Raw genomic sequence first — 12148 nt, 5'->3', positions numbered from 1 at the left:
AACACTGACGCAAAAAAACAAGCTGCAGTGGGAAGTGAACTTTATGTTCATGTTTTGTTCTCAGAAATCTGTGCTCATTGGCTTCTTTACTCTCCTGGTTTTTTTTTCCAGATTTAACGTCACACTTAAATGTCAGCGAGTGGGCATTGTTAGGCAATTTGGACTGAAGAGGAAACAGTCGAGCTGACCCACGTACATCAAAACTGTGTCTCTCCATCGCTGTATTTTCTGAACCTTTTCTGAACTTTTTCTCCAGTGATGTTAAATGTCATTGTCACAAACTTCCAATGTTTCAAAATACCTTTTTAGTCTTGTGCCTGTTATTACAAAATAAGTCAATAAGCAGGAAGTGATTATTTTCAGTATCTATTTGAAGCCTGATTGTGTTGAGCAACTTGTCAAATACTTTGCAGTAGAGTCATAATTCACTGCCATAATTCACATATCTTGCCCATGTTTATCACACAAAACAAATGAATAATGAAGCCTCTGTCTCATTGTGTTATGGCAGATAACCGCTGTATGGACCGGCACTTCCTTCCCTCGCGTGCCAAGCAGCTCGTGGCCCTCGCCAGTTTCCCTGGAGCGGGCAACACCTGGGCTCGCCACCTTATAGAACTGGGCACTGGTTTCTACACTGGCAGCTATTACTTTGACGGCTCCCTTTACAATAAAGGTAGGCATTATCTGACATAAATCACAAGCACATCCGTCGATGAATACACAAATACACACTGTGGTATTGTCATTGTTTCCCAGGGTTTAAAGGGGAGCGGGACCACTGGCGGAGCGGGAGGACGATCTGCATTAAGACGCACGAGAGCGGCAAGAAGGAGATTGAATCCTTCGACTCCAGCGTCCTCATGATCCGAAACCCCTACAAAGCCCTGATGGCTGAATTTAACAGAAAATACGGTGGCCACATTGGATTTGCTTCTCAGGCCCACTGGAAAGGGAAAGGTGAGCCAAACCCCCCAAACTGAGACCAGAGGGTATCAAGACAGAGAGAAGACCAAGACTTTGAGGGGTTGAGACCAAGTCAAAGCCGAGTAGACAAGACCAGTACCAGTACACACTTACTATAAAATGTGGAACAACCATATGCACCCTCTTCACATTGATCTAAGATACACATTCCCCAAAAAATATAGACTAAATAACTGTCATTTTTAAATTGACTACTGATGTGCAGATTGCACAATATAAGAATCTGTGAACCTGAAGCCAAACTCTATCCAGCTGACGGACACATGGGAGTCTCAGCCTTTGCACTGTGTTTCCTCAGCAGTTGTAATATTATACAATCAGAAGAAAAGCTTCATCCAGGCCTGCTGACTTAAAATAAATGAAAAACTAAATTTTCCACCAATTTCGTCACTGTTAGTATGTGGTAAAAGAATTGAGAAATGGTTTACGGTGACGTCGGACGGTTAAGAAATGGAGGAAATGAGTCTTAGAAATCAGAATGTTTTTGTGGTTTTGACCTTGTATAGACCGATATGGCTGAGCACAACGTTCTAAAACCATTTCGAACATATCAAAATGAGAAATAAAACAATTAGCCAGCCAACCACAACCTGAGACCCTCTGTTCCAGATCATGAGTTGTGTCACCAGGTAAAACGTGCTGGTTCCTCAGACTCTTGAGCTACATTCAAATAAGGAATGTGGCAAAACTGTGTGGGCAGAACATGTTTACATCTCCACAGAAATGTGCAAGCTGTTTCCTTAATTCCAGGGGAGTTTCCAAAGAAGAGCTTTGTTCATAGATCCTTCATCTTAACATCCAAGAAACTTCCTCTGAGATTATGCTCAAAAAGCACACGGCTTCAGTTCAGTCCCTCCTTTGTCGGTAAGATGCTTTGCCCTTTACCGAGGTATAATTATAGTTCATGCATATTCCGCCTCTGCTTTGCCCATTCAACCTCCTTAGTGGTGTCTCGGTAACCACGACAACTGATTTTGTCTGGTCCACGTGCCGTCCCTCTGACTTTCTGCGAAGTGTGGAAGCGTAATCGATTTTCTTAGCGGCTGGAGAGTTGCCGACCCAGCAGTTGTCCCTCTTTGTGGAAACATCAGCACATTTGGCCTGCCATTTGCAATGAATGTTGGTTCCTCCTGTTGGTGGGGAAATGATGCAGCGACATCAGTAAAGAGAAAAGCTTTTTGACAGCTGCCACTTCGAATACAGCGAGGGGATCCAGTTTGAGAGTCAGAGTGACATTGTGTTCAGGGCGCCACATGTACGATTTGATGCACCCACCTCTGCAGGGGGCTTAGATGAAGTTACTGACACTGACGCCCTCCACTGTGGCCCCATAGATCAGCTCAGGGGCAGGTGGAACTTATTTTGGAGGGCATGTCCTTTTACAAAGTGCTGTGTTACGTTTCAGTGTTATCAGGTGGCTTTAGTCAAAGGCTCTTGCATAAACCCCTTTATGTGGGGTTTTTAAAGTCAAACCCATGCTAATAAGAACATAAGTATCTTAACTAAATCTCATATTCAGTCAAACATTAGCTGAACAGGATGTTCACACCAGAGCTGCAATTCTTTTGCTTCCGTTTTATTTTAAGCTCGGGCTGCTTTCGAACGCTCGATAGTAAAGAAAACAGACCCGACAGTTTCTCAGCGTCTCTTTGCAGCTGGTTGTGTTTTCAGATGCAGCATATAATATTCTGTCCACTGTGCTTCTCTCCCTGGTTTCTGAGACAGCTCTGCAAACTCAGCAGGCTTTAAACTTTAACGACAACCTCTCCTAACAGTGAAGATGTGTGCTGCTAATGCAACGCGGCACACGCTTTTTGGGCCAGTAGATTATCAATGGGTGAAAGTAGCAAGCAAAGGTTTTCCCAACAGTACTTCTGCAGTTTGACTGACAACCAAGAATGTCTACTTTACTGTCCAATTGTTTCAGAAAATACTTCATGCAACTTGCGGCACACTTCTCGATCTAAATTACGTCAGTGTTTCGCCATCGTGACGCTCACTGCGACTCCATTCAAGTCCCCAATTTGAGGAGTTAATTAATTACTTTTAAAATATCTTTTCCCCTCTTATTTGTCCTGCAGAGTGGCCTGAGTTTGTGAAGAACTACGCCCCTTGGTGGGCGTCCCACACGTTGGACTGGCTGAATTATGGGAAGGTCGTCCATGTGGTCCACTTTGAGAACGTGAAGAGGGACCTGTTCTCCCAGCTCAAGGGAATGGTGCAGTTTCTGGGTTTGAAGGTATCGGAGGACCGCCTCCTCTGCGTCGAGGGCCAGAAGGACGGAAGCTTCAAGCGATCTGGGCTACGAAAGCTTGAATATGACCCCTATACTCCAGAAATGCGAGCGACCATCAATGAACTGATCAGAACAGTCGATGCTGCCTTGAGGAAAAGGAACATGCCTGGAGTTCCAGAGGATTACATGCCAAGATGATATACGTGATCCCCTCATGTTCTTTCTTCCCCTTTATAATTGGACGGTTGTCAACAGACTCTGCACTATATTTTGTAAGATTACGTTACCGAAAAGGTTTTTCCAATTATTTTTCTGTGAACATTGGTTGAAGCTGTCTCTTTACCCTCTTATTTAGATTTTTTATTCATGTTCTTTCAATTTCTGTTGAACCTCGGCAGCTTCATGCATTAATAAAAGAAGCAGTTTTAACTGCAGAGGTTGTTTTTCTCTTCGGCTAAATGAAAAGCACTCCTTATCCTGCTCTATGCACATGTGCTGTGTAGGCATGAGCACATGCCTTAAAATGAAGAAGGTACAATAGCTGTGACTACGGGGAAACGTGTGACCCAAAAAATACATGGGTCTATTTTGTGCAAAAGAGAGGTATAAGAAGGAAAACATTAAAATGTATGAATCTTCTGCTGCTATCACAGTTACAGAATAATACTATTTTATACATGAAAACTTTAAACTTTAAAACATTCAGCCCTTGGTCAGAGGGGAAAATGCAATATTCAGGCTATAACTACCTGATGATGATACGGTGTGTTTCCAAGTTTTTGTAAGTAAGAAGAATCTTGTTTTGAATGATGAAGATGTAACGAACTCAGCTCTTCCTATTTAAGATGATGAATAATCTCTCTTGAAGGCACTGACTCAAGGAGAGAGGATTTATCTCAACAGCATTTATTTATCTCTGCCGTGCAGTGCACATGTCGACTAATTTGGTTGTGAATTTGTTTTCTTAACACTGGACTGCAGAAATCCAAAAAGCACTTTGCTGTGCAACACTTGCCCCAAAGATCCCGGAGAAATTAGACGTTACACTTGTGTTATAGATCGGAGGTAGTAACCTTTAGCATAGTGATCAGTATAGATTTATTTTATGACAGTTACTGTAATAAAAACTGTTTCTGTTTCGTTGCTTTGTTGTAAGAGAGCTATGAAATGATTAAAGCTGGGGATAATTTTACCCTTAATTTAATTTAAAAGAATCTCCACCAACGTGTTGAAGATTCTGCTCAAATTTATTAAGCAGCATGTCTTATGTCTGATAACGGTACTCAATGTGCTACGCCATATGCCAAAAAATAAACAAATACATGGATATATAAATAAATAAAACGCTGGCAACAGAGCCAGACAACATTAACTGACTTCCAATTTCAGAACGACATGAATATATTTTTATAGTGTTTGCTGGCGCATCGATAACATTTGTATCGCAACAAGCAAAAGGGGAGAAGTTGTTTCTATTTTTAACACATGCTTTAAATTTTATTGGCTCTTGTTTTCATTGAAAAAGCTGGCACTTTCAGAATATATGTGTCATAAATGAATGTATTTTCTATGGAATGAATGTAATGTCATAAGGCCCAATAAATGAGTGCATAAAATGATCTGCTATGGTCGACTGTAATTTCAGAAGAAACAGAACTGGAAATGGGATTAAGACGACTACTAAAAAGGTGTTTTGGGGTTTTTAAAGATCAAAGAAAATGTATTGTGTGGGTCTCACTACAGTCTCTTCAGGCTCCTCCATTATTCAGTAGCACTTAGTGTAGTTATTATACCTTAACATATGTAAACTCATTACGTCATGCAGGGGTTTTATGGTCATCCTTTTGTATTATAACACAGGTAAGGTTCAGCTTCTTCACATTTACTTTTGCCTGCTAGCGTTCTTACATTTTCCAAAAAGTACTAAACTAAATACAGCTGAGGCTCATGGGAAAGTCCTTTGCGTTGCAGGCATTTGAGTGTTCACAAAAGTACTGGTGGTGGAAGATGATTGGACCTGAGCGGGACAATCATGGCAATCCGTCTGATGATGAGGAGTTTCAGTCCGGACCAAGTGGTGGACACAGTGACCAGAAGACTGAATTGTATTGCCGTCCATAGAAATATGCCGTCAAGTAGCTGAAAATGTGTCAACCTGAATCTGAATTTACGGATTAGTTATAAAAAAAAAATACAGTAAGCTGTAAACACAACATCTTTGGTGAAGATATACACATTTAAAAATACAGCAATCACAGAGCAACATTATAGTGTATTTTCTGAGTCCCTCACAAACTGAAGTCCAATATTTATTTATTCTCTCCCTTTCACCTAATTTTGTCTTTAACAACATGCACTAGTGGTCCAATTGTTACAATGAAAGTTTGATTATTAAAGCTTTAAAAAAGGTCAACTCTGCCCAGGTGTCATGGTGGTTCACTGGCAGTAACTCATGTAACCTCTGCAGGCCGGGCTGCCCCCGCTTCCTGTTCTTTCAACATGAAAGCAATTACCAGGCACTCTTGTGGTTGTTATTCATTCAATGTTGTATGTAAGTGAGAATAATCACTTTGACCCTTGAGATGTTGAACCACTTTACTTATTATGACTCACGCAATATGAACCCCTATTTCTCCTTCAGTCTTTAAACGTATTGCAAGGAGGCCACGCCACTCCACTGGCTGCTGCTGGGCACGATGGGAGGGGGGAGATCTGCATTTGTTACTGCAAGTGAAACAAATGAGGCTGTGCATGAAATGCTGATGCAAGTTGACGCTTTTTTCTCTTCAAATAAATCAAATTGAATTCAACTAGACTCCTAAATTAAAGCTCTCTGTGCCATAGTTTTCCAAATTATTTGATCATGATTATACAATCATGGCTGTGGATGAATAATACATGGTTACATTTTGCTTCTATATTGAGAAAATTAAAACATCAAAGAGCAGATTTTTTAGATTTAGAGCTTTATTAAAAAAAGACATTTATTGCACAAATCATATTCACTGAATAGCTCTTATGAAATAATAAAAATGTAATACCATTCAACATGCAGTTCATATCACCTGGCAATAGAAGCACACTGCTGTCCTCCACCCATGTGTATCTGGGTCAGTCTTACACAACATACATTAATGCTGCAATGCAAAACTATTGCGTACTGTGGTGTCAGTAAATAAAAACCCCAAACAACCCTTTTTGAACCGAAAAGAAAAGAAATACCAGCCATCCATTCTCGTCTCTTTTCCTTCAGCGAGTGCTTTTCCTGCTCTTCTCTTTGTATCATTTTAGTTCAGGTCAATTAAAAGACTTTACAACCAAATACTTCCTGAAGACCGAAGCCTCTTCCACCAAGTTTGCAAAAAAAGTATAATTTTCCTCGGTTTCACTCATTCAAATATATGCCATAAAATAGATGCATGACTCCCAAATGTTTTCTGCAATTAGCCGCCATTTGTGATCAAAAATGCATGCAAAGTATAGTGGAAGAAGCCCACTGAATGTTCATTTAGCACAGTATAAGTTCAGACAATACTTCACATAATGATGAAACATGTATTATCAGAAAGTATCCCTTATATTTTACAGTCTTCATATTTTACAATACAAATTCTGCATTGTGCTACAGTTAAAACGACTTACAAAACTTCACAAAAAATGCTCCAAAACGTTCCTCTGCATGTCATTGGTGTCACCGCAGTGCACAGTGAATAAAGTCCATGTTCAGATAGTGACTCAAGCTTGCAGATCCTTTCTCATAATGTGTTGTGAGCATAGATTGGCACCCTCTCTCTCCATGCTGCCAACAGTAAGGAAACAACAACAACACAAATGCTCATTAGCACTGTGAATTTATACATAGTTTATATCTCATGTTCATTAATTGCATTTCAGAAAACAGTATTTTTGACGTCACATGAGTCCCCTGACTGAAACAGTTTTGGTCTAGATGTGTGTGGAAGCTCTGCCATCCATGGAGCTGGACCTGGACAGGTATCGGCTGGTGGTGCGGCCATCCTCTCCCATTGCGTTCTCCATCTTCGAGAGCACGGAGATCTTGAACTTCTGCTTGAAGTCATTGCCCATGAAGACATACAACACTGGGTTGAGGAAGCTGTTCGCTGCCGCCATAAAAGTGCCTACTTTGAGTCCAGCAACCAAAAGGGTGTGGTCGTAGTTTTGATAGTCGAGATCAAGTAAGACGGACACGTGGTAGGGCAGCCAGCAGATGAAGAAAGTGGCGACGAGTGCAGACATGACTTTGAAGGGTTTAGAGGATTTGGTCATCCTGTTGGTTCGCAGTCTGAGAACGATGATGGAGTAGCAGATGATGATGACAATGAAAGGGACTATAAACCCTGCAAGGAAGCGACTCACTGCAACCGTCTTGTGACCATGTTTGTATAGTGTATAATTGTTGTAGCAAATGGTTCTCCCCATATGAGTGCCAACCTCCCGAAAGAGGACAGAGGGAAAGCTCAGTACGATGGCGAGAAGCCAGGACATGAAAACCACAACAGACGCCTTGTTAACAGTGCGATGGTTCTGAGCCCAAACTGGAAACATGACTGACACACAGCGGTCGATGCTGATGACGACCAGGAGGAAGATGCTGCTGAACATGTTTAGGAACAGAACGGAGGAGGTGAATTTGCACATGAAGCGCCCAAAGATCCACTCCTCCATTACCATGTTGGTGATGATGAACGGGAGGAAGGCGCAGAAGACGAAGTCGGAGATCGCCAGGCTCACGTACCAGGTGGTGTTGACGGTCTTCTTCATCTTGAAGCCAGAAATCCAGATGACCAGAGCGTTTCCACAGAAGCCCAGCAGAAAAATGACCACACCGACCACGAGTAAAAACACACACAAAACTTCCTTAAAACAGGTCGGGTTGTGATGAAAAACGGCCTCCTCATGTGGAGGGTCACTGCTCTCAGCAGTGTAGTTATAGTCCATGTCGTAATCATCAAAGAATTCCATTTTGACGTTTTAGATTTCTGTGAAAAATGTAAAAGGAAAACATTTTAAATGACCAGCATTTTTCATCATACTTAACATCAATTTCAACACAACATATTAGATTTTTTAAAAAGTTTTTAATGTCGTACCTGAAGCACGGACCTTCCACCGCTGTCGACTTGTTGGTGTCCAGAGGTTTGTGTCATAGAACTGTGTCATTTCCTTTAAACTTATTAGAAACACTGCACATCCCATCTGCAATCAGCTGACATGGTGTTTCTCAACATTTCCATCACATGAACACTTTCAGTACTGCATTTTTACATCTTAAGGGACTTAAAGGACAAAATGTATAACATTTGTTTTGAGGATGAGAACGCTCTTTATATTAAATAAATGACATTAAACTCCCTACCCATTATACATAGACATGATAGCCGTATGTTGTTGGTTACAAGAACAAACTATGAATATTTAGTATTGAATCTTCACACTATCTTCTTTGTCTAGTTGGTGGAAAAGAGAAGCATCTTAATAAACACATATGCAAATGATACTTCCCTCTTAGTTTTAGGTTATGGCTGTCATGATTCTCTTTTCTCTGCCAGATGCATGTTGTTGGCCAGATGTAACCGTTCTAGGCAGTGAGCGGGGGAAGCCATGTAACGGCTACTTTTCATTCAACCTCAAAGCATTATTAAGCAATGAACACACTGATTTTAATCTAACATTACTGCCCCAGATTGTTGATGCAGCTGTTTCTAATAACACAACACAAAAAGCAACAGCTGTTGTGAATACAGGCCAAAGAACTTAGCTGCCATCGTTATTAACTGAATCCGCTCTCTTATCTATGGTTGTCCTGTTTCACCCATTAACAAAGGCAGATGCATCCACAGCAAGATGAAGAACCGCAGATCCAAATATTCTCAGTTTGAAAAATGTTGCAATGAGAGAGGAGGACAGCAATGTTCTCAAACATTAAGCTTGAGTCCTGATTTTATCAGGAAATCACACATTTCTAGAAGATAATATACTGATTAGGATTGGTGGGATGAAGAATCGCAAAAAAAAACAAAAACATAAATGTCCAGAAAGATGGAATTAGTTTGTATTTCGACACCTTTATCAGTTGTGTTAGTGGATGGAGTCCAGTGGTCTCACATGATTTGCAGCTTTAGTTAACAACCTGAGCAGAGGTCTTATCAACAAGACATGTTTATTAACTATTTCTGTGATGAAGTGTTGTTCCACAGTTTACTTTGTTGAGAAGGGTAATTAGACGTTTACTCCTCTATGAGGTGTATGACCTTGTTCTAAAAGTCATTCTTAGGGAAGCTAACAAAGCCCCTCAGTTTAATGTTCAGTGGAGAATTTATTTACATTTATTTTGCGTTTCCTCACATCTTCATGTGTTCGTGATTATTATGATGAAGGTGCAAATTTAAAATGTTCTGGAAACAAGCTTATGTGTGTAAATCTGCAGCCACATGCAGCTCTCTGGTAAATTAGGAAACATTTAATTGCGTACTGAATGCCCACCTGACCTATTTAGATGCATTTCAGCAAAATCCCTTTTACTGCAGAGGACGCACAGACCTGCTGGTGCCCTGCAGATTAGATTTCCTGATAAAGGCTGAGGTTATAAATAATCAAACACACAATAACCATGTATAGTCCCTTTCTGGGAAATGCACTGCTAGGCTTAGCGAGGAAATGTAATTCATGCTTCATATTTCAGGAGATGCTTCAAACTTTGATTAAGAACTACAGGGTATTTTACGACCTACTTCTCTTCAAAATACAGGAAAGAGTCATTTAAACTGTGTTGAGGGATTTAAGGAGAATTTACTGCACTCTGCATCTTCTTGGTTTCAAAAATATTATTCTTCAGGTTTAGTAGATGGTATAGCAATCAATACTGGCATTACATTTACAAGTATCTTTGGTGCATTCTGCATTATATCATACACACACAGAGCTTTTTGTTTCTAAGTTGAATGCATGACAGTAACACCTAATGTTTAGAAGGGAGGCGCGGTAAAAAAATAAGGAGGCCATCCTTCAACGGATGACGTCAGTTCAAGTATCCTTTGAGAAACTGGAGCTGTGCGTGCTGCACTCCGACTTCTCTTTAGAGCAGAGAAGCTGATAAGAAAATCCCCCCTGAGGATACATAAAGCACAAAAATACCATTGATTTATTTTCATCTTTAATTAGATTTTTGTTCAGTATTCCTGCAGAGTTCAGGTGTGAACAGAGGATAAGCATGTTACTGCTCTGCGTCGCACCGGGTGACAATGTACTGGAGGACTCACAATACAGAAGTGATATACATTTGATTCCTTTTTTCTCGAGAGACGTCTTGTCGAGTATGCTAACAAATGCACATCTATATCTATATCCAATCCCATTGTTACATCCAAAGCTTACAGCTCAAGTATATCCCTTTAGTATTTTGTGTGTTTTGACAGGAACTGTCAAAACAAAGCGAGCAAGTACCTATATTTTGTATCTCATATTTGAACAATTACAGTAATGTATCAAATGAAACAGCGCTGATGTGCATAATCTTTACCTTTTCTTTTGATAACTATTTTGCCAAATCCAGTTAAAACCAAACAATGTGCCCCCTTCATTCCTTCACGCAGTCAGCAGTGTGTGTCGTTAGCCGTTAGCCATTAGCTGAGCGCCAAACACACCGTCCAAAAGAATAAAACAGAGCAAACCATTTCCCCATACTGCGTCTTTCTTGTGGCCCCTACTGGTCAGGGGCCTAATTTAGAGTAGTGAGTCAGCAGTCAGTCAATGGTTGTGTCAAAGAGAAAGTGTGAGTCACACTGCAGCCCTGAAAGCTCCGTGAGCATGCAGCCATGAAAGAGCACCTAAAATATTATGCAAGTTTGGTGCAGCAATATGCTAGATTAGTCATGAACAGACAAAGATGGATCTACACACAAACACACACACACACACACACACACACACACACACACACACACACACACACACACACACACACACACACACACACACTCCTGGCAGAGACAATAAAAGTTAATGAATAAACACTCGTTCCAAAATGCGATTATATCATTTTTCATGAAGTCACTGTACTTATTGCCTCTCGTGTTTTGTGAAATACATGCGGGGTATTTCCTAAAAGATTATAGGATGTGTTCAGGCTTACAGATGATGATGCTTTCATTCACTGACATTTCAACAGAATATATGTACATAGCTGCTGTGGGAACACACTGGTAATGTTTTCTCTCAACAGGAAGCTATAACTGGAAGTGTCTTCTCTTAAATGTATATGACAAAAGTAAGTTGATTGATAGTCCTATTAATGTAGAACTCAATGCATGATTCCATGTGCTTCTACCTGACTGTGATCTGACTTTTTCCAAAATATGAGTTTGTTCTTTTATTTTTAATTAAACTTGTCCTTAAACATTTTCAGGAAACGAAAGCTACTATTTACATAACCACTGACATCATGAATATACAGCAGTGGCTTCCATGACATCTCTGTGGTCACAATAATGTGAGTATTAATCGTCTTCATCATCCCTACCGATGACTGCAGTTCACAGACGACATTACTCAAACAGTGACGTATTTTATGCTTTAAATCCTTTGTCCTCACCCATGACAGCCTCAGCGTACAAGAACACCAGCATGTATTCTCAATCGTGGTACTGCCTTTTTCAAGCTTTAATAAAAACCCAGCAACGAGCCAGCAAGCACATGAATGTATTCCTGCAATCAGAAATGGTCTCAGCATGCTCCCCTGCAGTCTGATGGCGGCTACAGTATCAGCTTCCACGCCTGCCAGCCAGTGTGCCATTTGAATTGTATTTTAGAGTAACTTGAGTATTATCGCTGCATTGGTATCTTCTGCTGAAACCCATTACATAGATTAGAGTGTAGCAGAGATGCACCAGTCAACAGAATCTGCTT

The 12148-nt window shown here is 40.5% G+C and overlaps 2 protein-coding genes across 4 annotated transcripts in view; one reads left to right on the top strand and one right to left on the bottom strand.

The window, feature by feature from the left end:
- The window catches only part of wscd2 (WSC domain containing 2), a 32569-nt gene extending 27727 nt beyond the window's left edge, over positions 1 to 4842 (top strand). For all 3 annotated transcript variants that reach the window (XM_068566644.1, XM_068566645.1, XM_068566646.1), the window contains exons 7-9: positions 512 to 676; positions 760 to 960; positions 3069 to 4842. In XM_068566644.1, coding sequence (XP_068422745.1) covers positions 512 to 676; positions 760 to 960; positions 3069 to 3421 — 719 coding nt within the window. In that variant the 3' untranslated portion in view covers positions 3422 to 4842. The remainder of the gene's footprint in view (positions 1 to 511; positions 677 to 759; positions 961 to 3068) is intronic.
- A 1359-nt stretch (positions 4843 to 6201) lies between these two features.
- cmklr1 (chemokine-like receptor 1) lies at positions 6202 to 8376 on the bottom strand. Its single transcript, XM_068605435.1, has 2 exons — positions 8335 to 8376; positions 6202 to 8223 (listed from the first exon to the last, which is right to left on the bottom strand). The coding sequence occupies exon 2, from the start codon at positions 8204 to 8206 to the stop codon at positions 7169 to 7171; it is 1038 nt and encodes a 345-aa protein (XP_068461536.1). The 5' UTR covers positions 8207 to 8223; positions 8335 to 8376; the 3' UTR covers positions 6202 to 7168.
- Between the last annotated feature and the right edge of the window lie 3772 nt (positions 8377 to 12148).

Source organism: Clinocottus analis, unplaced genomic scaffold (genome assembly GCF_023055335.1).
Source record: "Clinocottus analis isolate CAN_PGR_092001 unplaced genomic scaffold, fCliAna1.0.p SCAF_7, whole genome shotgun sequence".
Taxonomy (NCBI): Eukaryota; Metazoa; Chordata; class Actinopteri; order Perciformes; family Cottidae; genus Clinocottus; species Clinocottus analis.
Note: the sequence above shows the minus strand (reverse complement) of the source record. Positions and strands in the feature narration are given on the sequence as shown.

Bases quoted from the DNA above. Each gene is read 5' to 3' on its own strand.
- cmklr1 (XM_068605435.1), bottom strand. From the start codon at position 8,206: ATGGAATTCTTTGATGATTACGACATGGACTATAACTACACTGCTGAG.